At 38.9% G+C, this 27704-nt stretch overlaps 1 protein-coding gene across 5 annotated transcripts in view; it reads left to right on the top strand.

Moving 5' to 3' along the window:
• Positions 1 to 27704, top strand: part of AKT3 (AKT serine/threonine kinase 3) — a 305975-nt gene that overhangs the window by 240626 nt on the left and 37645 nt on the right. For all 5 annotated transcript variants that reach the window (XM_053909401.1, XM_053909402.1, XM_053909400.1 and 2 more), the window contains 3 exons: positions 8082 to 8210; positions 19551 to 19765; positions 26745 to 26832. In XM_053909401.1, coding sequence (XP_053765376.1) covers positions 8082 to 8210; positions 19551 to 19765; positions 26745 to 26832 — 432 coding nt within the window. The remainder of the gene's footprint in view (positions 1 to 8081; positions 8211 to 19550; positions 19766 to 26744; positions 26833 to 27704) is intronic.

The following is a 27704-nucleotide window of genomic DNA, read 5'->3' as shown; positions in this document are numbered from 1 at the left end:
AGCTTTCATGAAAAGTAAATCCTATAGTAATCTTATTAAAATCTGATACAGAATTGCTTAATTTATTAAATACTAGCCCATTTAAAGTGTGATTTGATTTGTAGATGTAGACGTTACCAGAGTCTTTTATGAAATCTTTCTGTACGAAACGAGGTATAGATCTAGAATACTATGAAAGACATCACAACTGTCCCTCACTCCCACCTCACTCCTTTTCAACCTGTGATTCCTACATCATCCATTTAAGTGCTTGTCTTTGAAGATGTTCTTAATCATGTACTTTTAGGCTACGAATGACCCTAAGGCGTAACTACCTCGCAAAGCATTATTCTGCACACTGATGGTGAAATTTAGTATGTATGTTTGTGTAACATGTTATGCATTAAAGTTTAAAAGTAGCTATAAATACCGTATTTAGGAAAAATGAACTGAGCAGCTATAAAACATCTAGGTCAGGGGTGAGCCGCTGTGCAAGGGCCAGATGCACCAGAGGGGAATACCCATCAACGGTAGGATTGTATTTAGCCTGAGTTTTTTATGACAAAGAATGTGATGGAATTAAGCTTCTGCATCTGATGTCTGAGTGGCCAAATAATCCGTTAATGTTTACATGTCTTGAATCTCAGTATTTTTTTTTAAAGAAATTAGTTATATGGCATGACAAAACTTGTAAGTTTCATGGCATTTCAGATAGACTTAGAAATAGTTTGCTCTTCTCTGAGTCTGCTCTCCCCGCTGAAGAAGTGTTATATTTTATGGATCCTAGTTGTGGCGGGGGGGGGGGGGGGTGTCCTCGATTTAGGGAAATGAGAATAATCTGGAAGTACTCAGTAACATATTCAGAATGCTTAAAGCTGGAAGATAGAACCATTAACCTAAAGGAGGAAGAGAAAGAATGCTCCTTTGATTGGCAACATTGATTAAGGAATGTTATAATTGGGATGGTCTTGGTCAGTATTCTTTGCGAATCATCATTAAATGAACCAACAGGGGCACCTGGGTGGCTCAGTCAGTTGAGTGTCCGACTTCGGCTCTGTCATGATCTCACAGTTTGTGGGTTTGAGCCCTGCATCAGGCTCTGTGCTGACAGCTTGGAGCCTGGAGCCTGCTTCAGATTCTGTGTCTCCTTCTCTCTCTGCCCCTCCCCTGATCATGCTTTGTCTCACTTTGTTTCTCAAAAATAAATAAATGTAAAAAAAATTTTTTTAAATGAACCACCATATTGTGCATTTAATATGAGTTTCATTGCCCTATCCTTTCTGATGTTGGAATTAGATCAACATTGTTACATGGCAATATATATGAATACCAGTCCAAGTAGTTACCATATACATAGACCACTAACTTCACTAGACAATTAGGTAGTCTCTGCTCTCTTAAGTTTATTTTTTTAATACAGTATTAATCTCAAGGTCTAAGTAAATATATAACATAGGACAGAATATACACACGCATATACACCAGAAAGAGTACATGTAATGTTAAAAGCCAAGCATTCAAATTTATACAAGTATTACTTGTATCCGTAGTGCAGGATTATGCACAAGCAAACGAGATCCTGTAGGTGGGATCATTAATACTTTGAGTTGGTCCGTAGGTGACAGATGAGGTCACTGAAGCCTGGACACCTAGCAGGTGACTTACTCAAAGTCAAGATGATAGAAAGCATGAATCCAAGTCTGGTGTTCTGCTCTTTACACCCTTCTGCCTCTGTAGAATCGAAATGAAATCTACGCGGGGCAAGGAATGCATTGGATTAACTCTGGGAGATGTTTGTAAATCTAAAATTCAAATAATGCTGTGGAAGATAAGAAAATAGATGCTTTAACTATATTTACACCAGATATATTAAAGAACAGCATCATCCACATCTGATTTAGGTACCCACTTTAATTGATCAGTCTCAGATTTGTCTTGATCATCTCCTTACTAATGACCTTATGTTTAATAAAATGCAAATCCATTTGAGATGCCTCTCATAGCTGTGCCTCTCAAGTAAATCAGTACCTATTTGCCGACGCCTCATTTATCAAGGAAGGAAAGCTTTACTTCACATGCAAGTTAATGTAAGATACTTTATCAGTTCATAGTTCCTAAGAAGTTGGTGTTCATAGCAACAGATAAATTATTGCAACCTTTGTTACGCTTTCAAAAGTAAGTTTGCTTAGTTTATGAATATATGTTGTAATACGAAATTCTGTTTTAGTAAGGACCCAAATTCCTTGTGGTTACTTACGAAAAACTTGTATAGCTTCATCATCACCCAAAAATTTGAAAAAATCCCTTTTAAGATTTCATCAGTAGTACAGATTATATTAGAAACTTTTCTGCCTAGTTCTTATTTTGCAAGTATAAGATTTCTTTTCAAAGACCATGCCATCAAGTACAGAATGGGCTGAATATGGACCTATGAAAAGTGCATATAATGATACTGGAATTCATTAAGAATTAGTTTCTCCATGAGTTTGTAACAGGGCAAGAGGTAGAAAATAGTACATACTTCGCTACTGTATTCTATTGGTGGTTAATCTAATCTTGTTTTCTACCCAATTAGAGTTTATTGGTTAATTTAATTATCTACATTATTAATATGAGAAACCCACAAATAGATCATCTCTTTTTCTTTTCAAGTTTGTTTATTTTGAGAGAGAGAGAGCGGGCATGTGTGAGAGGGCACATGTGTGTGTGCAAACAGGGGAGGGGCAGAGAGAGAGAGAGAGAGAGAGAGAGAGAGAGAGAGAGAATCCCAAGCAGGCTCTGCACCGTCAGCACAGAACCCCATATGGGGATCCTTGAACTAATGAACTGTGAGGTCATGACCTGAGCCAGAATCAAGAGTCTGATGCTTAACTAACTGAGCCACCCAGGGGCCCCAGATTTAGATAACTTCAGAGTCTCAGTGCTGACACAAAGGGATGGCTCAGAGTCTTCCCACAGTACCCCCCCCCCAAGTCTTCATCAGCTCCCTGGTGCTCACCCCCCATAATCCTGCAGTCTGGAAGAGAGCAGCATAATTGCTTTATTATCTGCTGTCTCAGGACTCAGCCTCCAGCTCCCACTTCTGACCAGTCTCTCTGGATTCCCTCTTCTATAAAAATTTTAAGCCACTGCTATTAAGAACCCCTTCACCCTCTAAGGTTAAATTGTATTATTGGGCTATGTTCCTTATGTGTAGTCAGTTTTTTTTTTTTTTCTCCAAAGTTTATTCATTTATTTTGAGAGAGAGAGTGCAAATGGGGGAGGGGCAGAGAGCGAGGGAGAGAGAGAATCCCAAGCAGGGGCTTCAACTCAGCCTTAAGATCATGACCTGAGCTGAAGCTGGACGCTTAACTGACTGAGCCACCCAGGCTCCCCTGTGTGTGGTCCGTCCTTAAGCAGCCGGACAGCGGAAGTAAGGTCTCTGCTGTTGTACATTGTGAATCCCTTTCTAGCTCAGGCAGGTTCAAAGTGGAGACGTGTTTTCTTCAGTATTTTGGCACACTCTCCTAACTTCGTGGTACGTTCCTGCAGGTGAGCTTGTATGACACTCGGTTACTTCGATAGCCCTGAGCCTGAGTGTGCAGTGTGTGGAGGATGAATTCCTCACTCTGCTCCTGGACCGGAGCAGCCTTGGTACCGGGCACTGAGTCTGATACAGCTGCCCCAAAATGGGGTGGGAGGGCGAGGGAGGGGAACTAACTGTGTTCTGCTCCAGCAGCCATCAGAGCCCTTAGGAAGCGTTATTTTCATTCCTTTGTTTAATTACAGTGTCAGCCATTTAAGTAAAATGATACGTAAGATCATTTGATGATCTTTGATGAGACGTACAGTAGCTAGATATTAGAATGTGTATCTATGCTAGAATACTGTATTCGAAAGTATAAAAAACTTTGCTAGCTTGGCGTATGTTAGAGCAGAGCTTCCCAGCCTGTGCACCACAAAAGGGTTACATGTGTGCCCAAGCCGTGGCCTCCTTCAGCCCGCACGTGGTTCAAGGAGCCTCTGGGCCAGTCCATTCTTGGCCTCCACAGCCCATCCACTGATCCTGGTACCCGCTGCAAATTTCATTTTTTATTGTACTTTGAAGTGTTGAAAACGCAGTATCAAAGACAGATAGGAGTTTGAGAGTTTAATTTTATGCTACGCACCAGCAAGAACAAAAGGCGCATAGTACTTTCTTACTATGATTTCTTGTCCACAAAGCACAGAGGAAAAAAGGTTTCAGAATCGACCATATTTTTCTATATGCATGCTGAATGGAGACCCTCTGTCAGGTAATGGCTGTATGCTTCTGCTGGGTACAAATGTTACCTTTTTTTATGGGAACTCTGTGAGGTATACATCTAATATTTTTTCCCTCCTGAAAACATGAACTGTTAGATAACAGCCCTCTCTAACGGGGCAAGGAGTATTACCCACATTTTTAATATATAATCTTTTCTGTCAAACCTCTTATTTGACTTCATCGTTGCTTTTGCCAGTGGACGCATCCATGGAGCATAAATGTAATGCCTGCTCTCAGTTCTGGAAACTAAGACTGAGGGGAGTAAAAACAGGTAGACTTAAAGTTTATAAATGGAGAGTACATGAACACTCACAGTCAGTAACGCTGTGAATTGTGCACTTTGTGACTAACCGAAAGGACAGCCATGAGATTTAGGAGAGAGAACCAAAGGGAGAGCATTTGTAAATGTTTTTCTTTCTCCTTGACACAGAACGTGTGACCAAATCCCCTTCAGGGTTAAATGCACAGAGGAGGTGGTTTCCAGGTGTTCTTGATTATATCTGAGCCATCCATCTCCTCTGAAAACTTGCAGGTTTCTGTGCCTCCTTCACATTTGTGAATTACAATACCCATAGTTCTTAACATTTTACAGAAACTTTGTTATCCTTCTGTGTCAAATTATTATTCTTTTTTTAACAAGACTGGATAGTTACCCCTGACCTATGTTTATGTTTATACAAGAATAGGTTTGGGGATATCATTTCTGTAAGGTGATACATCTCTGACTATGGTTGATACTTTCGATGGACAGGTTGTTTTGACATTCATACTCAGTAAAATAACATTTCAGGATGGTGAGAGAGCAAAATTAATTGATGGAAGAAGGTGGACACAATTGAAAAACAGGCTCAAAACTTAGGAAGTATTTATCTTTTGTTTTATTCAAAAGAAATTATTGAGTACTGAAAGTGTTTTTAAGAAGACGCTCAGCTGACCGAAGTGTTTTATTGGGTTCCATTCCTGTAGTTTCCTGCATCATCCCAAAGAACACATATCATTTTGATAACTTGTAATTTAGCCATTAAACTCTCCACATTTAATAAATAAATGGTTGATACATTTATTGAATACTTACATTGTGTTAAGTTCTACATTCAATATCTCTAATTCTCAAAGCAACCGCATTGGCTGTTACCCTTATTTACCTCTAGTTCATAGATGAGGTTGAGGGACACAGAAATCAATAGCAAGCCCAAGGTCACACAGTGACTAAGGGCAAAGCTTGGAATTTATATGTGTGTTCTCTGACTTGACTCTGTTATCTGACCCCCTTTGCTCTCGGCTGCCTCCCATGCACTACACTACCTCCCCTGTCTCTGTGACCCTCTCCCCATCCCTCACAGGCATCCCTTTTTTCTTACTATAGTATTGTGATGGCTTTTTATGAAGCTGACTTATAAAATAAGTAGGATGACCAACTATCTGGTTTGCCCCAGACTTCCCCAGTTCCAGAACTTTTAAGTCCTGCATCCCGGGAAAACCCCTCCCTTCTGGGCAGACTGGGACACTTGGTCATGTTCAGCCTATTCCTTCCTCCAACCCTGTCCTGCATCTCCATCCATTCCCCATCCCTCAAGCCCTGGCATCTTAGAGCTGAGATATGAGGCTAGAGAATTAGGCGCAAATCAAGATTTTAAAAAATATGTACCCTTTTTGGTACTAAAAACAGTGTTTATATGTCTTGTTATTTCTGTATCCATGTGCTTCCAAGTAGCCTTGTCAAAATGTGGAGACACAGTGCATGGTGTCATGTCTCCATGAATACTGTCTGATGCACATAAAATGTATCAAGAGGATTGATGGAGGGAGGGGCACCTGGTGGCTCAGTCAGTTAAGCTTCCAACTTCAGCTCAGGTCATGATCTCATGGTTCGTGGGTTCGAGCCCCGCATTGGGCTCTGTGCTGACATCTCGGAGCCTGGAGCCTGCTTTGCTTTCTGTGTCTCCCTCTCTCTCTGCCCCTTTCCCGTTCACGGTCGCTTGCGCGCTCTCTCTCTCTCTCTCTCTCTCTCTCTCAAAAAACAAATAAACATTAAAAAAATGTTTTTAAGAGGATTGACATACCCCCAACACAGGGGAGCAGGAAGGAATGGAGTAGATAGCACATTCACATTCTCCTCAATATTATTATGTATTATTTGAAGTTTTTATAAGAATTTTTATGTAATGTGTTAATAAAAGGGACTTTTAAATATTTTTAAAAGACCTTTCAGCATTTTCAGAATTTCATTTGGTTTTTTTGGGGGGGCGCTTGGGTGGCTCAGTCCGTTAAGTCTCTGACTCTTGATTTCAGCTCAGGTCCTGATCTCATAGTTCGTGAGATCGAGCCCCGCATTCACCTCTGTGCTGACGGCATGGAGCCTGCTTGGGATTCTCTCTCTTCCTCTCCCTCTCTCTCTGCCCCTCCCCTGCTTGAGTGCATGTGCACATACTGTCTCAGAATAAACTTGAAAAAAAAGATGAAAAGTCCTACAACATATTGAGTGTTTGTTCACCTTTCTGTAGACCAGTGAAAGACAGACTCCCTTCTCTGCAGTCTGTACAATACATGAACCAGGTACTGAGCATTTAGTTCAGCTGGGGATGCATCTAGGCCTCTACCCAAGGACTGAGGTCTGTTCGGATCTCTCCTTCCATGAGCACAACTTGCTTAACTGTGTCGGGTTTCTCGCTTATAAGACTTTGGATAATATGACAAAGTATAGTATCACATTTTATGTGATTGATACCTGTTTATATTCTTACATGGAGTTCTGTTTTGAAGTTGATCTTGACTTCAGGGCTGAGGTAAGCACTGTCATGTTGTCACGTGGAGAAGGAGATGGAGTGCTCCTGAAATAGGCGAAATGTCATTAATGCTGCTGATAACGGTTTCTGCATGCGTTTCTTTGTGTGTGTGTTTCTTGTGTGTGTGTGTAAGTTCTGTCTAGACGACTGAGCGGGCTTCGCATCCTTGTCTGTGTGAGGCTGTAGGATCACAGCTCAGAACTAACATGTATCTTTGTGTGATGACAATCATAAGGTTGTGCTCAAGTCGGGAGAAGAACATCAGTTATGGTTGGTACTTTTAATTGCGTTGACTTTGCACAAACTCCTTCCCCTTACATTTGACAATTTTCACTTGAGGCAAATGATCTTGGTACTTGGTTAAATCTTTGAGATTCTCTTTGGTGTTTTAGAATTAGTGGGTTCAAAGAGATTCCAGTTTTAAAATGTATGTGCTATGTATTTTCATTAACTGTTGAATGTTTGACTTTGATATTTTTCTTTTTATGCTTGAAAGGGTTGGTATTTTTTTATTACAAAGACCTTCAAAAGAGGATATCGCCTTACCTTACAAAATAAGATTTAGGTTTGATTTACAACAACCACCAAAAAAACATTTCTGTAAGTGAATATTTTATAATAGCAATAGATTCCCAAGAGAAATTGTTGAAAACCATCTGTATATATCTAGAAGAAGGTGCTCATCTCTTTGGGATTGTTTAGATCACAATTTAGGACACAAAAAGGATTAAGGACTGATGTTTGCTTTGAAAAGTTATTTAGGTGTGTATTCTCAGAAATTACACAATAATGGCTCTTACTCCCATTCGTTTAAAAATCACTAATTTTATCACCATGAAGTATTTGATAAAACCTGTTTCTTTTCACACAAATTAGGAAGCTGTGGGGTTTGTAAGCTCTGAAAGTTCTATTAACTACGGCCATGTCCTCTTTCCAAAATATCTTACTCAGCATTCAGTCATTTGTCAAAACTGTATTTTCCTATTTCTGAAAACTATGAAACACGTTATATCATTTTTCTTACTACACAGTTGGAGAATCTGATGCTGGATAAAGATGGCCACATAAAAATTACAGATTTTGGACTTTGCAAAGAAGGGATTACAGATGCGGCCACCATGAAGACGTTCTGTGGAACACCAGAATATCTGGCACCAGAGGTAGGCTGTGCTTCCATTCGTAGGGAGAGTAACAGGGCCATAATGTTTGCAGGGTAAACTGCTTAGCATTAAAAATCATTGCAGTGCCTACTACTTTCTTATAATTTTAATTCCGGTATTATTGATGTACAGTGTAATATTAGTTTCGGGTGTACAATACAGTGATTAAACACTTCCCTCAGCAGGACAGGTGCACTCCTCAATCCCCATCACCTATTTCACCCATCCCCCCACCTGCCTCCCCTCTGGCAGCCACCTACTTGTTCTCTAGAGTTGAGTCTGTTTCTTGGTTTGCCTCTCTCTCTTTTCCTTTGTTTTGTTGCTTAAATTCCACCAACAGGAATTAACAAGTGAATTGCTTTCACTTGTTTAACATGGTATGATAGAGTAAGAATATGTAGAAAGTAAATTTTATAAACTTTATGAGCACAAAGGTACTCAAACTTCCATAGAGTAAGTCAATTTTTATTTTTTGGCGATGTACATTTTATTTTTTGATTAGGCCCGTTTTGATTCATTTATTAAAATCAAGTAATTGGATGGCATCAGCAAGAATGCTTGCGGTTTTATAAACTACCTTGGATCTTCCTTCGAAAACAAAGACACGGTGATAATTTACATTTGTAGTGTTGTGAATTTTCATACTTCATTACTATAGGAAAAGTAAATGAAATGACAGTAGCCACATTTTGGAATTCATGCCAAAGCAGTCCCAACCAGTGACCTCCCCATGCTGAGGGTTCCACAATAATCTGCTAATTTGTTTGTTAAACAACTACATATTATGTGTCTACTATGTATTGGGTATTTTTCTGGGTGATGTGGTTACAGAGCAAGACACAAAAGACACTGCTGTCCAGAATGAAACAATAAAAATTGGGAAATAACATAATGTCAGCTAATGAGTGAGTGCCAGGGAGAAAATAAAGCTAGGTGAAGGGAAGGGTGTGGTGTGGTGGCCATTTTAGATAGAGTTCAAATTACTCTCGCCGTGTAACAAACCACTCCAGATCCTAGTTGTGAAAAACAACCATTCTGTGTGATCTCGGATTCAGAGTCAGGAATAGTCAGGGGACAGCAGGGATGGCTTATCTCTGCTCCACAGCATGTGGGGCCGCAGCCAGAAGGACGCTGCAGCCATGGGGTGACGTGTGACTGGAGGCTGGAATCTGGAAGCATCTTCACTCACATGTCTGACGACCGATGTTCCTGTCCACTGGTACCCGAACAGGACTATCAACAGGAGCGTTTATGTAGAGCCTCCACGTTGCTATGTGGTCCAGGCTTCCTCATAACCTGACGGCTCCAGGGCAGTCCGACTTCTTTGGCTTTGGGCTCTAAAAGTGAGTGTCCTAGGAGTGCCTGGCTGGCTCAGTCGGTTAAGCATCTGACTCTCAATTTCAGCTCAGGTTATGATCTCACGATTCATGAGTCTGAGCCCTGCATCCGGCTCTGCGCTGTCAGTGCAGAACTCTGGCTCCCTCTGTCTCTGCCCCTTCCCTGCTTGCACGCTATATCTCTTTCAAAATAAACAAAAAAAAAAACTTAAAAAAAAAAAATGAGTGTCCTTAGGAACAAGTTATGAGCTGTTTCCCTTTTCTTTGTTTTGTTTTTGTTCTTTTTGTTCACCTGGCAAACATTAAGAATGTTTTATTAGTTGTTTGCAAATTCCTTTTTATAGTATGTTTTTAATAATTTTATTAAAGTACAGGTCACATACCATAAAATACAGCAGTGGTTTTTACTATGTTCACAAAATTATACGACTGTCACCAACGTTGAATTCCAGAGTATTTTCATCACTCTAACAACAAAACCCATACCCGTAGTTCCCCCTCCCCGCTGGCAGCTACAACCCACTTTCTGTCTGTATAGATGTGCCTGTTCCGGATACTTCCACCAATGGAATCCTACAATATGAGGCTGGTTGTGTGGCTTCTTTCACATAGTATGTTTTCAAGGTGTGTCCATGTTTTTACCATTTTATTGGTACTTCATTCCTTTTTGTGGCCAAATAATATTCCATCGTATGGATATGCCACATTTGGTTTATCCATTCAGCAGTCTGTGGACATTTGGTTTGCTTCCAGCGTGGGGCTGTAATGCTGCTGGCAGACATTTGTGCGTGCGTCCCCTTTAATGGCCTGGTTTCAGAAACTGCACCTATGCTTACTGGCGAAGCAGTCTGAGACCACACAGATTGAAGGGGTGGTGACCCCGACGCCCACCTCCCCTTCGTAGAAGAGCGTGTGAGATGGGAGATAGTGTTGCAGCTGTCTTTGGAAGATACGGTCTTCTGCAGATAGGACGTTGGGGGAGGTGAGGCTTGGCCAGAGACCTGAATGCTGAGGAGGTAGCTCTGCAGGGTGGAGGGGACGAGCTCTCCAGACACAGGGAGCAATGAGCACGGAACCTGAGGCAGGAACAAGCCCAGTTCTTCCCTCAAACTCCAATAAGGTTAGTGTGGCTGGAGCCAAAGACCGAGGCAGGCATCTGATCTCTGATGGGTGAAGGTTACAGTTGATTGAACACCTGCTGTATAGGTGCGTTGCGTGTTTGGAATGACCTTTTTGTGATAGCATCCTTGATGTTTTTTTAAAGGTGAGGGGACTGAGGATCAGAACTCTTTTTCAATGGAATCTGTACACAGCAGGGAGGTGGTGGCAAGAGGAACAGGATTGTAACTAGGTCCATCTGGGAAAGGCCACTTTTGCTTTTCTAACAACAGGTGTTATGGCCCCCAAAAGTCACACTTTCAAGGCCACTTATAGATGTGAATAATTGTCAGTTTTAAAATGAATGCTTTATAAATGCTCAACAGGAAAAGGTAATTAAGAGAAATTAGGCAGTAGGAATACATTGCATTTCCTATACATGTATAACTCATGCCAGTTTGTTATTATAATAGTTTTTTTAATTAGTAAATTTACATTTCAAGATTATTGCATAATTATAAATAAGTGCTAATAATTTGAAATGCAGTACATTTCCAAATATTATTTTCTCAAGAGCTGCCAAAAATATTATTTTTCTCTGTCATAAAATCTAGAGTTTAAGATTCTCCCACTTATTGTGGTGAATTAGGTAAAATTTTAGGAACACTGTTCCTTATTGATTCAAATACAAGATCGTATTTTCTAGAAGAGAGTTGTTTTTGTGAATATCATGAAAAACAAATTCTTTGTTTCTCTGGAGTTCAATTACCCCTGTTCTCTATGCACCATGGATAGTACTGTCCTGTATTTAGAATAACAAAATTAGTTGTGTCACAGTTAAGGGAAATTATTTCTGAAGAAGATAAACACATCTCATTTCATTCAGAAGCAGATGATCTGTCAAGAAACAAAGATACTGTTTTACATGCTTATATCATCAACTGAAGAACAAAACCAAGGGTTTCATGCAAGAAGGATCCAGTTGTTTCTAAATAGCAACTTTACAATACCCAAGAAATTATCCATTTCTTTAAAAAAAAAAAAAAGTAAGAAAACATTTCTGTGTACCTATTTTTGGGTTTTTTTTTGGGGGGGGGGGATATTACAGAAGCCTGGTCTTTAACAGCAATTTCTATACCCGTGGCTGATTCCTATCTTTTTGTTTAATGAGAAACAGAGACAGAGCGTGAGTGGGGGAGGGGCAGGGAGAGAGGGAGACACAGAATCTGAAGCAGGCTCCAGGCTCCTATGTGGGGCTCACACTCAGGAACTGTGAGATCATGACCTGAGCTGAAGTTGGATGCTTAACCGACTGAGCCACCCAGTCGTCCCCATGGCTGATTTCTAATTACAGTCTCAGCCCCTGATTTTTGATCATGGTAGTTGCCATTTGGGGATGACAGTTCTAACTTCTCATGCAATTTAAATTCTTACATTTTTTAAGTATTTCTGTCAATCATTACATTTTTGTTAAATAGGGGTAACTTTGAATGTGTTTTAAGAACAAGAATTGAAGTCCTTATTTCTTCTCTCCGATATGGACCATTTCACTGTAGAATTCTCTCATTCGTTAAAGAGGTACTTACTGAGTATTTATTAGGTGTCACGCATTATGTTGGGGACTGGGAATAGAAAGAGAGTAAGAAATGGTTTTTGTCCTCAAGTAGCTTGCTATTTACCGGGGTGATAAGAGACGGAAAACAATCCTGACTGTGCAAGAAAATAATTACTGGGGATCTGCCTGGTGTGGTGGAAGAAGGCAGGGTGCGTAAGCCTGCTGGGAGGGTCCGGGGGCGGTCAGTGGGAGACGGGAGAGGAGGCTGGACACGGACACAGGGATTGGAATGCAAAGGAGTTTAGGTCTGATCTCTTGGAGAGTCACTTCTGAATTGAGAGCAAGGCAATAACGTGATCAGATACACGTGGTCAGAGTTAGTGGGCAAGAGCGACACTAGCTTCTCCCCTTTACTTTGGATGGTGTCCCTCACTTTTCTTGAACCTTGACATTTCTGGCACATTCCATCGTCAGTGCCGGACTTTTCTTCATAGTATGTGAGTGATCAGACCTGGAATACATTCCTGATTTCCTGCTTCTCTTGTGAATGGCTCAGTGTCAGCATTGTCTCTTCCTCCACAAGACTTGCTTCCACGTTATGGAGAGATCTCTGCACAATCTGTGTGTCAGCGAGCAGTGGTCACCCTCTGCCAGTTAATTGTCTCAATTGGGCAGAAGTGCTTTGCTACTTAAAGATACATGAAGGCTATCAAAAGATACTTCAAAAAAGACTTAGAGATCAGGTCAAAACCCTATTGTTTCCTGTCGGATAAATCAGGCTCTTAGCTGATTTTAAAAATAAACTTAAATTTTAACTAAACTTAAGTTTCTTCTTAAAAAACCCCACAAAAGAGGACTCTTACGGTATAAAAAATGCCCTTTTTTAAAAAAGAGAAGAGAATATTTACAACCATTCTCTTACCTCTTTTGGTGAAGAATTAGAGATATTTATTGATAAAGAATAAAATCATGTGGTTTTTTCTTTTTTTTTAAAGAGGCTGGAGAAATACAGTCCTAGCAGGATATAACATATGCATTTAGTGTCCTACATCTTTAAAAATGCACTAGTATGTATTGGTTTTAAATGAATGTTTGCTCTTTCTTATATTAGAAGAAAGAAAATTTATCTGCCATACGTTATGGACAAGAAGATATTTTGGGGGGATTTTGTTTTTGTAATCCACACTGCATTTTCAATCTAGAAATTATAAAAGAAATTGGAAATCACATATAAGACCTTACTGTTAAATGTTATTATTTGATTTGGCTCTCATTGAATCCAAGCCACTTTATGCAGTGCTAATTATTTAGTCTCAGCTTTGCTCTTGAGTTAGCAGTACCTGATCAACTTTCCAACTGTAAAACAGTTTGAAAATCAAATGTAGCTTACATGCAAGACCCAACAAAATTAAAAGTGTTAAGTACGTTTTGGCAGTTCACTTTTATTATGCCCAGTCCTCAAATGTACCAGCAGATAATCATCTGAATGTTAGTTATTTTTCACATGCTTATGTGATCACACAAAAAGTACATGCTAAAAAGAAGCAGATGGTGACAGATGGGGAAGGTTGAATAAGGTGGTTTTGGAAACCTAGAGAAATGCACTTCTGTAATAGTGTAAAAATAAAAATTATTTGATAATCAAGTTAGAACTAACAAAAAGATTGCAAAAAAATGACTTGGCTGGTGGAAAATATCTAGTATCTAGTATCTAGTTGTGGTTGCTATTCAGAAAAAAATACATATATAATTATATTTCATGTGAATGTAAAATATTTTTTCCAGTGGCTAAAGATGCATTGTTTGATGTTTTCTTAGTTTTCAGAACCTCATGTTTTCGAAAACATCCACTTGCTGTCATTTTATTTGCTTTTATTTTGAAGCCTGCTGTCTTTACTATCTTTTATATAATGTATAATTTGAAATAGACAAGAATATTTTGCTATTTGGATAAAGAAAGATTTGCTTGAAGTTATTGTGATGCCATAGAGGTAATAGCACAAATGGAAGTTAAATTTTATATAAATTTAAAGCCAGAGAAATACATTCGCTTCTTCAGCATGAGCTAAGAGCATCATATAAATTAAGGATAAAGGATGTTGCTGGCTTGAAGTGGTATATGGGTAGTGGGGGGCGGTTAGAACCTAACTGGATTTAATTGCATTACGTGGAATTTTATTTCTTTATTTTAAATACAACAAAGAATAGATGTAAAAGATGTCATTTCATGGGCTCTGTCAATAGTGTCTTCAGATCTTGAGAAAAATGAATGAGCCCAGGGCTACATATGTTTGCACATTTAATCTGTAGGTAAAAACAGTAGCACAGTTACATTTTGCTTAGCCCTTGGACAAAATTCTACTGTTTCAAACAGATTGTGAAACCAAGTCTTAAAATGGCTGAGCATTTTGTAGAAATACAAAGTTTTAGTAGCCTTTCTAAAACCGTGTACATCCCTAATATTTTATTTGTTAATAATTCATGTTGCACTCCTCCTCTTAAGGTATTTTTGAAAAACCCTTATCCTCCTGAATGGTTCTGAAAAGGATCCATCCATACTCAGGGGAAAAGTGAGTGACAGAGATATTAGTTCAGATAGAAGCTGTCTGCTTATGTAGAAGCGTATTTAAGGACTTCTAACTGTCCTGAGCTGGCTTACTACTTGTACTGTTTCTGGGTAATATTAAAAATCATCCCATTCCTCCCCACCCCCAGGTTGGATGTTACTTACATATGAGCTAAAGTAGTATTTTTGGTTCAACATTTAATGTCTCAGTATGTGTTAAGTTGAGGTTTCTACTTCCCAGGGGTCTGTCACTTCTGTGGCAGCTACCTGTCACCTAACGTTCTTCGCAATGGTGTATGGTCTTTTGACTTTAATAGTAAGAATATTTGCTTTTGGAATGATTCTAGGTTAAGCACAAAGTTTAATTTTAAATTCTCTGACGCATGAGGACGTACACAAAACTCACCCTCCCTGGGTGCCGCTAGTGATGGCCTGTATATTTTACAGTGGCTGTATTGACTTTGGTGACAAAGACCCAATTTCTTGGGATCCCGTTATGACTCTTGCTCCGGGATAAAGGGGCAGGGTAGAACTCTCCGGGGAAGATGTGTGTTTAAGTATGATTCAGCCACCAGTATTGTATCCATTTCACTTTTCTCTGGTTCAAGAATGTCGCCTGCTCTATCCAGAGATTGCTTTTGAGAGGACGCCGTTAGCTGTATGCAAGGACTTACGTATACATGCCAGGAAATAGCCCTAAAACCTACAGCCTTCTAATTCTGAGCAAATGGTGTTTACAGTTTCAGCCTCTTACGAATTAACGGAGCAGTTGAGAACTGGGTATAAGATATATATTATGGAGAAAATACCAAGAAACCATGGAATTCATAAGTCTCCTGAAACATACACTTCTCCTAAGGCTGTAATACATTTTAGAGTCTGGATTGGAAGACTGAACAGGTCTTTTTTTTTAAAGGCAAATTCCTCTGATGTTAAGAATATGCGAAGGATTTCCATAAATCGTAAAGTATATAAACGCGTGTTGATACAGAACACACACATATCCGTTACCTGAAATACAAGGTTACCAGAAAAAAAAAATTCCTTTTTGAATTAGTGGTAAATTGGTTCATCCAAGTTCGCAGTTTACTTTCACAACATAGGTGTGCAGACAGTTTGTTTGGATGTTTAATTTTTTCCCCCATCTGTTCTGTCTGGATTATTGATTGAGCAGTAAGCCACTCTGGGGCACACGTCCCCTCCTTACAACTGCTTGCCGTGGCTGCATTGTGTGGCCTGGCGGACAAGCTGAAAGAGCTGCTTCTTCAAACTTCCAGTAAATCCCAGTTGGTAAAAGAACATTGGAATGAATATGTTTTTTGAAAGTGCCCCTTAGCCAAACAGATATTTACACTGGGAACTTTAATCGATGGTACCATTTTAAAATCATAGTTTATTATTTAATATCATTCTTGAAATTAGTAACCATTCAAGAGCTACTCGTGGTGATTTTTATTTAACTCAGTTGGCTGTTTTATACATGGAAGTGTCTACAACAAATATTACCAAATATTAATCAGATGTTATTAGAATATTTAACAGCAGTTGATACCTGCTCTAACTTCCTTGAATCCAGTTTTTATTCCAGCAGAAAATGAAGCGATCTCCAGTTCCTGGGGGAAAATTGAAACAAAGTCTTGTTTCCTAGAGTTTGTGTTCTGTTTGGGTGTTGATTTGATGTGACCTCTTATCATTGTTTAATATTTATGTTACTTTTAGTGTCCCGAATAACCTGTTGTCCTTTGTGTCTGTCTTTGGCATTAAATGTGGTTACAAAGTAAAGCTACATCCACGGTGACAGGACAATAGGGGTAGAAGGAAATCCCAAATGTGTGCATTTGTGTTCAAACCTTGAGCTTAGTTTAAAATGAGAGTAACATTGATTTTGTGGAAAAGAGACACTTTCTTCAGATTAATTCTTTAAGATAAGTCTTTCAGTGGATTGCTGCTCTCGGAGCAGGTTTTGATCTGCATTTATATCCAAATTACATGGTAAGTCACAGGGTCATGGACTTGAAATGCACTTTGCATTGTTGTACCACTGCAGGACCAATTACACTACTCTTTGGATCAGCCCTCATGATAACCATGAAGTAAATTAGCCTTTTAGGGAAAAAAAAAATCATCAGAGGTAGCCAGAAGGAATTGCAAATCCCAGTAGGTTAAAGACTATACATTTTATATGTTACTATAATTTGTGGGGAAATACGTGCTTTGAGTAAGGGAGAAAAATTATCTTTAAACAATAACATAAAAGAGGCTGTGGATTTTAACTTCACGCTGGAATTTCTAGAGCATTTCAGAGTACTGTATTTTGAGACAGTTTAGATTTAAGGAGAGAGAAAGGCTGTTTGTGGACAGTGGTGACGTGTTTTAGATTCTGTATCCACATGTAGAATGTTAGGATCACTTTCGTTTTTATTTCTTGTGTTTTTCATCTTCCAGCTGTTTGGAGGTGGGAGTTGAACAGAAGTCTTTCTTTTTAATTGATAACAAAGACTCTTAGATAAAGAGGGCTGGCTGAGTCTTTAGGGTGTTTTCTCCTGAACGTTGCTGGACTTTAAATGTCGATAAGATAATACATTACATCGGATTTGTGCTGTTTACAGTAACGTAGCAAACAGTTCTAATTATAGTGTTATGTATCTATATATTCATTAAAATGCCTAGGTTCGGAAGCAAAACCACTTATTTTGAGAATCAGCATTCATTTTACAAAGCTAAATAAAATATATTTTCTTTTATCAAACAGATTTTTTTACAATGCAGTTTTATTTTTCAGTTGCTTATTTCTCTTCAAAAATAAAACCCTTTTTTTATGTACTCACTTTCCCTTCTGGCCGCAAACCAGGTATTTAAACAAAAATAAAGGATTGCCAGTTTTGCCAGCTGGGGATGAGAACCCGGCTGGTGAAATGTGGGTTCGGGAAGCAGTTAATCCAGCTTTTATGCTTTTTATGGTTTTATGAAAAAAGAGGTTAAAAACCACATTTGGCTCTTTTTCGCGTGCGCCACTGTTTTGTTGGTGTTGTAGGAATTCAGCAAAAGGTTACTTAGATTTTAAAATTGTTTGTTATTAGGTAAAATCCTGGGTCCGTTAGATTAATGCCCACAAACAGTGCATTCTACTAATTGGACATGAGATAGATTCTTGAATAATCAAAAGTCACTGGTATTTAAAAATTACACATACAACATTTCCTCTCACTTAAGAAAGTACACAGGCCGAATTCTTTCTGCTGCTTTAGGTTATTTGTTGTTTTCTCTGTATTTTTACATTACTCATTTCAAACAAGTAGAAATTTGAAGTATTTTTAGCTAATGATGAAAACTAGAATTTGTTGTTCTTCCCCGAAATATTCTGCTTAGTTTGTTATTCTATAAAAGATTTTCGAAAAAACGTAGGAAGTGGACTTGTGTTGATATCTTGCTAATGTAGTTCCTGTTCATCTTGGAACAATGATACAATTGAATTAAAAATCTTTTCATCACATGTGACAACCACTGCTGAATTAATCTTTAAGTAACATAGCTTTTTCTCAAAATTATATTCTCCACGCATATAAATACCTTGTCTACCCAAGTGCCTTTCATAGTATTTATAGGTAATCATAATGTAACCATCTAAAATGTCATGTTCAGTCCTATGACATAATTGGTAAATTTTAAATAAAAGTCCCATGGGAGTAATCCTCAACAAGTTATTTACTCAAACTAAGACAGTTTGCAACACGAGCACTACTTTGTTCTGCATCAAATTCTTTCTTATGTCATCAGTTACAAGATTTTTTTAATCGGTAAATTTCGTGGGTCTGGTTTTCTTGATCTTTTTATCCCAGAGCTAAGAGAATCAGATAAAGTAAGCTTTAAGATTATTCAGATATAGTAGCTTAAAGTAAAATATTGGAAGATCCAAACAGATGAAGAAAACTCCATTGAATGAGGAACATACCTCATAAAAAGGTAAAAATCAAAATTTTCCTAAGACAAATGGCAAGCCATTCTGCCCCAGTTTGAATAGGTTGCTCTAACATAGCCTGGTAGTGTCACATCATATCTTTCCCAATTTATGTTGCATGTAATGTATGTTGGGAAATAAATTTAAGGGCATATACCAGAGTCTGTGAGTTTTGTTTGTGTTTAACTGAAATTTGCTTGTGGGCTTACTAACGCTTTGGATACAACTCACACAGTACATCTTTATATTCACTTTGATGACTGTTTCCTTAAAGACTTGAAACACTAGAGGCCTCCAGAAGTTTTCAGTTTTATTTTTGTGGTGGCCGTGCCCTGACCTCATCTGTGTTCCATCGCATAACTCCTGTCTTTCACCGTCTGGTTTGTATGACTTCGCTCTTCTCCATGCAAGAGGGTGTAAGGCTCAATATATACCCGGCAATCAGCACGGTGTGACTGCAAGTTAAAGTCCACATTAATGGAACCAGAATGAAAAGTTAAGTAGGCCTAAGAGAAAACGTGCAGATATGCAAAAATTTTTGTTTGATCCGTAGCGTACTCAGTCATTCACTTGGAATCTGCTGTGTGGCCTGTTCCCTTCCTTGTACGCTGGCCACTTCTGGACATATATGGAACATTTCACCTATCTGGTGTGATTTATATCTTTGGTAGGATACCTTATAGTTTAAATGTCAGAGTGTTAGAAGAGCCTACCTAGGCTTTGAAGGTTAGGATTCACTTTGTTGATGTAAAAGTCTTACATTTTATAAATACTGCTGTAAAAGTTAATGTGGAGTAATGAATCTTTTCGCTGGTTTCGCTCTTAGGTATTAGAAGACAATGACTATGGCCGAGCCGTGGATTGGTGGGGACTAGGGGTCGTCATGTATGAAATGATGTGTGGGAGGTTACCTTTCTACAACCAGGATCATGAGAAACTTTTTGAACTAATACTAATGGAAGACATTAAATTTCCTCGGACACTCTCTTCAGATGCAAAATCATTGCTTTCAGGGCTCTTGATAAAGGATCCAAATAAACGGTAAGCCACAAATAACACTCACTGAGTTACTGACGAATGTGGTTAGAAATTGTGATATGGAAATTAATTCAAATGTAACTCACTCCAAGGAGCAATGTATTTGGTGTAGACATCTTCCCACTGAAATACTGACTTATTTTTAACTGCGTAATACAGAACATTTAAAAAATTTCTGCAACTCTTTCCTAACTTGGGAAATTTTATGTAGATTTTACCAAATAAGGATTTTGAGGGTTTTATTATCCGTACCGTGAGTGAACAATTTCTTAATTGCCCTGGTACTTGCTATTGTGGGGACAGAAGTATCCCCTTTTTTTCCTTTCAGTCTCTGGGCCTTTATATTTATGCTAATTTACATAATAAAAAGGATAGAACCGGCTCTGTATTCTCCTTCCATCCCAACCTGTGTTAACATATCCAGCTACTTTTTTTGTCCATCGTAGATATTCCTTTCCATGTGTGGCTGGAAAGAACTAAAAGCAAAATATGTTTACACACTTTGTACTTCTTTTGTAGCTACAACTGTGACCTGAAGAATCCTACAGCCCTTTGCTTAGCGAACTGTAGCATTCTTTGTTCGTGTTTCTGTGTTCATTTACACATACAGTTTATAAGTCATATATGAAATGATTGTTAATATAAAAATGTCCCTTAATCTGTGTTTGTGTATTCATGTATACAGCCGTCCTTTCCTCTAGGTACATACGCATATAAGCGTTGCTCTAAAAATCACTTAGGTGTTAAGCTCTTGAGGATTATTTCTTAGATTGCTAAATCTTCCCTCACATAATAATTTTTTACAAAGTTCTGTTTTTGGTTGGTGTTCGTTGTGTATTAGTTGACAGACTGAATTAATGAAGGAAGGAGGGAATGAATCCTAAAATGCGATTTTTGTTTGCTTTAGAGATGGTTTCCATTACACACTTCTAGATTTTAAATTTGTGAGGAGCATGATTTTACCTTCAGAAATAAGCAGACTTAATAAAAGAGATAGCTTTTGCTCGTGAGGAACCTTTCTGACATGTGTTTTATAATCCTGGTCATGGACATCTTACCTTATATTTGCAAAGTGATTTTGGTTTCTTTTTCAGGGCATTTGTGTATCTGTTGTTCCCTTTGCTGTTTCAGTAGCCTTGTAGAGTTGATAGGTGTATATTATTCTCATTTACATTTGATTGAGGACGAAGCCGAGGCCCCTAGAAGGTGAAGCGGTTTATCCTACAGAAAATTCCTATAGAAGAAGAGCAGAAATCACCTTTATTGGTGCCTATTTGCTGTTTCTCTCGTAGCTTATTTGCAATGCATCAGTTTCTCAGTTGGTTCAGGTTTTGAAATGTGTTCCATTTAGTGTGATTATTTCACAATTAATGTAACACACAGCACTTGGTGATAGGTAATCTTTAAACAGAGCTAAGATTTCCGTTTTGTCTACTTGATTTAGGGATCTAATATTTGGCTTGGATTTCAAGAGCAGCGAATTTTTTACTGCATCCTTTCCTGACGACTCCAGGGAACTTAGCCCTTTCCTTGATGGCCCCTCTAAGCAGCTGGTAGAGCACACTTGTGTCTGTGGTTCTCATGTCTGTGTGTCATTCATTTTCTTATCCCCACCCCCACCCCCGGGGGAGGAGGGAGATAACACAAACTAGATACTTGATAATTGTTGAATAAATGTGAGGTACATTCTAGAATGTTAGTGGCCTGGTGAGTAGGACAACTCCTAAAGGTTTGCCCACCCAGAGGTTGGTATCATCTAAAGAGAAGCTGGGGTGTTCTTTCTCAGTTCTTTGATGTTCTCATTTAAGATAGGGGAGTCATTCTCCCTCCACTGTTGCATTGCAATATTGGGAACGGAACGATGAGCAAGACAAATCATCTCTGTTCTAGATAGTCATAGAATAATGCAAGACAGAAAACAGGTACTCACAGATACTCAGACCTACATACAAATGCCTGTTGAAATTTATTAGCTCTGACCAGGGGGCTGGAAGAGTTGGGGAGGCGTAGGGGTGCTCATGCAGAGAAATTTACATGAAAAGAAATCCAGGGGTATCTGGGTGGCTCAGTCAGTTAAGCCTCCGACCCCGATTACCACTCAGGTCATGATCTTGCGGTTTGGGAGTTCGAGCCCCACATTTGGCTCTGCACTGACAGTGCGGAGCCTGCTTGGGATTCTCTCTCTCCCCATCTCTCTGCCCCTCCTCCTCTCTCTCTCTGTCTCTCTCTGGCTCTCTCACTCTGTCCCTCTCTCAAAAATAAATAATATTTGAAAAATAATAATAATAAAAAGAAAAATCCAGAGTTGCAAATGAACATGGCATTTGAGAAGTTCAGCAACTACAAGGTAGAATATGAGTTGGGTAATGTTGGGAGATGAAGCTGAAATGGTAAACTTCAAAGACCTCTGCTTCTGAGAAAATATTTAACCTTTATTCAGAAGGGGATGAAAAAACCAGTGAGTTATTAAAAGTAAGAGATGGTATAATGAGTTTTGTGCTAGGAAAGGTGAAGGGCCAGGGGCAGGTAGGCAGAGCAGTTGAGAACACATACGGGATTGTCCAGATGAGAGATGGGGGTCCTCCAGAAGCAGTGAGTAGGACTTTGTGAATAATGAAGGAGACGTGGTGGGGACATGGAAGGAGTCTCCTGCCTCCGTGCTTTCCAGCTTGAGTGATTCGTTTGGAGGATGGAGTGTTATCAACAGACAGGGAGCACAGGCAGAGGACGAGGAGGGGGGGGGCGCAGGGGGGTAGGAGAGGGGAGGGTTTACTGACACCTGCTCCGGCTGTGCCGAGTCAGGTGTCCGTAGAAAACCCAGATGGAACTGAAAATAGTACCAGTGCTAAACAGAAATGTGGTGGCTGAATATATGGTTTGGGGACCCACGGATATCTCGGAGGCAGCTGGGGCCGGACAGTCATGGGCAGGGTTGAGTACAAAGGGAAGATGGTCTAGGACAGAATCCTGGGAAGCATCACAATTTAAGAGGTGGGAAGAAGAGAAACAGCCACTAAGAAGACCCTGAAAAGTCTTTGGAAGCCTCATAAAATAGCATTATCCTAGACCTCGTTATTCTGCCTCTTCAACAATTTTAAATACTGCCTGAATTTTTTGAGACTCTTTACTGAATTACTGTCAGTTCTACCAGAGGGTCAACCATCATTTGCCTTTCTTTCTAATGCTCCACTACTTTATGCTCATTCTATCAGTATCTCCTTTATCCTCCTGCACGCAGTTCATAGGAAAAGCGTGACCGTGTGTTGCATTCAGTAACACAGGAAAATATGAATTCCATGATGTTCCTAATAATGAAGAATCCATAGTCGCTGAGGATTTAGTTTGGCATTCTGATATTGGAGTTTACTATTCTTAGACATAAATATCTTAGTGCAAATCATATTTTGATATTATTTTGAAGTCTTAAATTGTATATTAAGGAGTCATTGACATTGAAGTTTTTGACAGTTTCACACTTGGAGGAAGCTTGTGTTAAAGAGTCTCTCCCAGCTTCTAAAATGGCAGTCTAAGATTATATTCTTAGACTTCACATAGTACTCATGGCTGATACTTTAGTTTTTTATGTATTTGATAAATATAGATTAAATGCTGGCAATGTCCACAGCCAAGCTATTGCTAGAGAACTGAGGGGTGACAGAAAATGAATAACTAAACTAAAGCTGGATTAAAACCTCCTATTTACCAAATGATTACGGCTCTCTATTCCCAGCTCCCACCTCATCCACTATCTCCCGTAGAATTCAAAATGAGAGCGATACGGAAATAAAAACAATAGCGTAAGGGTGAGAAAAGACAGTGAACTTCTGAGTTTTCTCCTGCAGACTACTTTGATTCATACTTTGAAATGTTAAGTTCTCTTCAGAAACATGTGTTTTGGTGTCTCTGCTTTTCTGGCTCCCTGAGTAGGAGCTTAAAGTGCTTTTTGGATAATCCAGGGCTGGTCTCTGCCCTCAAAAGAATTTGCAGCCTAACCGGGGAGGGACACACACAACTTGGAATAGAATGAAGAAAGAGGAAGATTAGGGAGTGGAGTGCTGGCGTTGACTAAATACGGGACCGCCAGTCGGAAAGTTCTGCATTCGATCACCGCTAATACCGTCTGGTCCCATCTAGAGTCCCTGTCAGCGCTGTGGCTCATTCTGCACGATCTGGGGATGGGAGACCCGTGGATCATTACTACAGATAACTCAGATATCAGCTCATTGTTCTATTTTCTATTCTGGCCGTGTGTCAGGGAATCCCAGATTCTTCCCAGTCGTGTGTTCCTTATACCTAATAATAGATTGTATTATTGTTTGTTTATCCTGACCTATTTGTGTTTCTTCCTACCCAGTGGTGTGTGGGAGTTGGCATGTTCCAGCTCTTAAGAGCCAATTGTTAAATTTCAGGAATTTCATGAGCTGGTTGTTTTAATACAGTCATTATTAAAAATCAAATTACATAAACTTACAAAAGTAAATCAAGTACATTGAAAAGAAAGGTGATAAACACTCAAAATTCATCACTCCTTGATAATTTTGTTGCATTTTACTATTCTGATGTTACTCTTGTCTGTTGTGTCTGCATAGAAATACTATGTAATGGTTTGCTTCTGCGTACCTGTTCCCACTTCTGTGTTGAGTGCCATCAGGTTGCTGACTTGAAATTGGCCATGTGGGGGGGTGCCTGGGTGGCTCAGTTGGTTAAGCGTCTGACTTTGGCTCGGGTCATGATCTCACGGTTTGTGGGTTCGAGCCCCGCGTCGGGCTCTGTGCTGACGGCTCAGAGCCTGGAGCCTGCTTCAGATTCTGTGTCTCCATCTCTCGGCCTCTCCCCTGCTCATGCTCTGTGTCTCTCTGTCTCTCAATAATAAATAAATGGCAAAAAAAAAAAAAATTAAAAAAAAAAAAAAGAAATTGGCCATGTGGGGAGTATTCACATGACCACAATGGCAAACTTTGTACGTCAGGGCTTGATTTATTGTTTTTAGATTAGATTTAAATAACTAAGTAGAGAAGATGTTAATAATACGGTTTACATTTTAAAGCTGTCCTGTCTGTATCTGCTACATTGTGACTAGCGCGCGTGCGCGCACACACACACACACACACACACACACACACACACACACACAATGAAGAGCTGCTCTCCCACTGTTCCCAGATGATTTACCATCCATCAAGGAGGTCACTCACATAACTGAGAAGCAAGTGAAGTTCTGACATGTGCCTTTTTGTATGACTTTCAAATTCGTCTTCGCCATAAACGAAAAGATCAGCTGGTATTCGTGCTGGAGCCACTCCGAGTCAGTGAGGGGCTGTGGAGTTCAGCAAAATTAACAAATGTTCTCTTTGAGCATCACTTGGCTAATTTACAATAAAGGACATTCTGTATTTTATTGCTCTTTGAAATTTTGTGCCTTGCATCCTTTATATCTGTAAAATCCATAACAAACGTATGTATAATATGCATATGTAATATTATACATGCATAATTTTCCCCAGAGAGCTGGCTGTTAAGCACTTAGCAGCCCATACTATTCCTTTTATTTTTCAAGTTTTTATTTAAATTCTAGTTAACATATATGGTAAAATTGGTTTCAGGTGTAGAATTTAGTGATTCATCACTTACATAAAACACCCAGTGCTCATCCCAACCAGTGCCCTCCTTAGCGCCCATCCCCCACCCACCTCCCTCCATCGACCATCAGTTTGTTCTCTGTAGTTAGTCTCCTACGGTTTGCTTCCATCTCTCCTTTTTCCCCCCTTCCCATATGTTCATCTGTTTTGTTTCTTAAATTCCACGTATGAGTGAGATCATACGGTCTTTTGTCTTTCTTTTACTTTGCTTAGCATTAAACTAACTCCATCCACATTGTTGCAAATGGCAAGATTTCATGCTTTTTGATCGCCAAGTAATATTCCATTGGATATACATACCACACCTTCTTTATCCATTCATCAGTTGATGGACATTTGGGCTCTTTCCATAGCTTGACTGTTGTCAGTAGCACTGCTGTAAACCTCAGGAGCATGCACCATTCCTAACCATGAACGAGACTAGAGAGAGCTTTTGCTATATCAGTTCGGATTTAAATGGATTTCTTTTCCTTTCTTTTCTTTCTTTCCCTGTTCTTTTTTTTTTTTTCCTCCCCTTTCTCTCCTTCACTCCCTCCTTGCTTCCCTCTGTGTTATTTTTGCTTTTCTCATTCTTTCCTCCTAATGACTGGTACACACTATATGAAACTGAGGAAGCCGGAAAACACCTGAATTTCACACTGTGCCACCTATCAGTTAAATAAGAGTACCTGCAACGATGGGGGGGAGCATCCTTAAATTCATGATTTATGTTGCAGCTTGCATAATAAATTACCTTGCAGTGATATTTCATAGGTTAACAGCCTCGTTTCTATGGCAGTTCATTTGTGGTATGAAAACAGTCCGTGAGTTTCTGTCTATTAGCAATACTGTACAAATTGCTTTTTCTAACTAATTAGGTAGTGACTTCAGAACTCAGGGTAACAAGGATGCATTTTGACATGAGTGTTACCAAAATAAATTTGGCTTATAGAACTGACGACGGTAACTGCTACCATTTCTTGTGCGAGGTGCTCGCCTCTGGTTTCTAACCCTTGCCGTGATCCACCAGGCTAGTGTCATTGTGCCCACTCTACAGAGGGGACACTGGGACTGAGCAGCTTGTTCATTGTCACACATGTCATAAGTGCCAGAGCTGGTTGCCTGTTTCAGGTTTGTCCCCAAAGCCTGTGCTCTCTTCAGCTACCACACTGTCCCGAGGCTACTTCTTATTAATAGCACATTAGGGAAATTAGATCTCATGGCAAAAGCTCTTTATTGGTTTGGCTATTTATCTCAAGGACTATTTATCACACAGAAAATTACATTTCACAAAAACTTTTTTGTTTTGCCTTGGGCTTATGTAAATGTTGTAATGCGCGCTCACTTTTGTTTCTGTCTCTTAGCCTTGGTGGAGGACCAGATGATGCAAAAGAAATTATGAGGCACAGTTTCTTTTCTGGAGTTAACTGGCAAGATGTGTATGATAAAAAGGTAGGTTATTTTCATGGCATAGTATTTATATATTTTGGCTAAAGCGAATTGACAGCAAAAAAAATTTTTAAGTGAATAAAATTCAATGATACAATGATACTTTTCATTTTTACCCCCTACATTTGATTGAATGTAGTATTGAAATTCTTAGCACAAAAATTTATTGATAAGTTTGACTCCCAAATGCATCTTGAAATTTTATTCAGCATGGTCACTTGATTTTTCTTTTGTCATAGTGATGGTAGTTTGCTACTCGTTGTTTGCTTGGTATTAAGAGAAAAAATAAAGAAAACAATGTTGTGTTACTCTTTAAGAAAACTAGCAAAAAAAATCATGTTTTTCTTTGTCTTTATGTCTTTAATTTTAGAGTGAGCTCTACAAGTTTGTTTATACAAATCCTTATTTTAAAAGGAATTGAAAGGAATTTAGTTTTAATATTTAACAAAGTAATAAATATTTTTCTTATTTGAGACTTCTCTGTTACTTGAAACAATTTTAATGCCCACAAAATGGGTGCTACTAATTTTATAACTTTATTTTTATTGTAATCTACTTATTACTTGTTTTTAATACTATAATTTTTGCCTAGGAACAGGAAATTACTGTGTCTAGTCCTTCTTTTTAATTTTTGTCTCTTTCGTTTCTACTACTTCTGGTATTGTTAGTACAGGCACTGATTTTGATTTTTTTTGTTTTCAAATGCTCATGTTAAAATTTCACTGTGAAATTTTTACGCAGTACAGTATTTGCTGCTTAGAATCTTTATCTGGTTATTTTGTGTAGTTAGTTTCCATTTATTTCAGTTTTCCCTATTTTTCTCTGAAACATATATAATCAACATTTATGAAATGTCTGTTTTGTGCTAAATATTC

This window comes from Panthera pardus, unplaced genomic scaffold, assembly GCF_024362965.1.
Source record: "Panthera pardus isolate Hobbes unplaced genomic scaffold, ASM2436296v1 HiC_scaffold_21, whole genome shotgun sequence".
NCBI lineage: Eukaryota > Metazoa > Chordata > Mammalia > Carnivora > Felidae > Panthera > Panthera pardus.
Note: the sequence above shows the minus strand (reverse complement) of the source record. Positions and strands in the feature narration are given on the sequence as shown.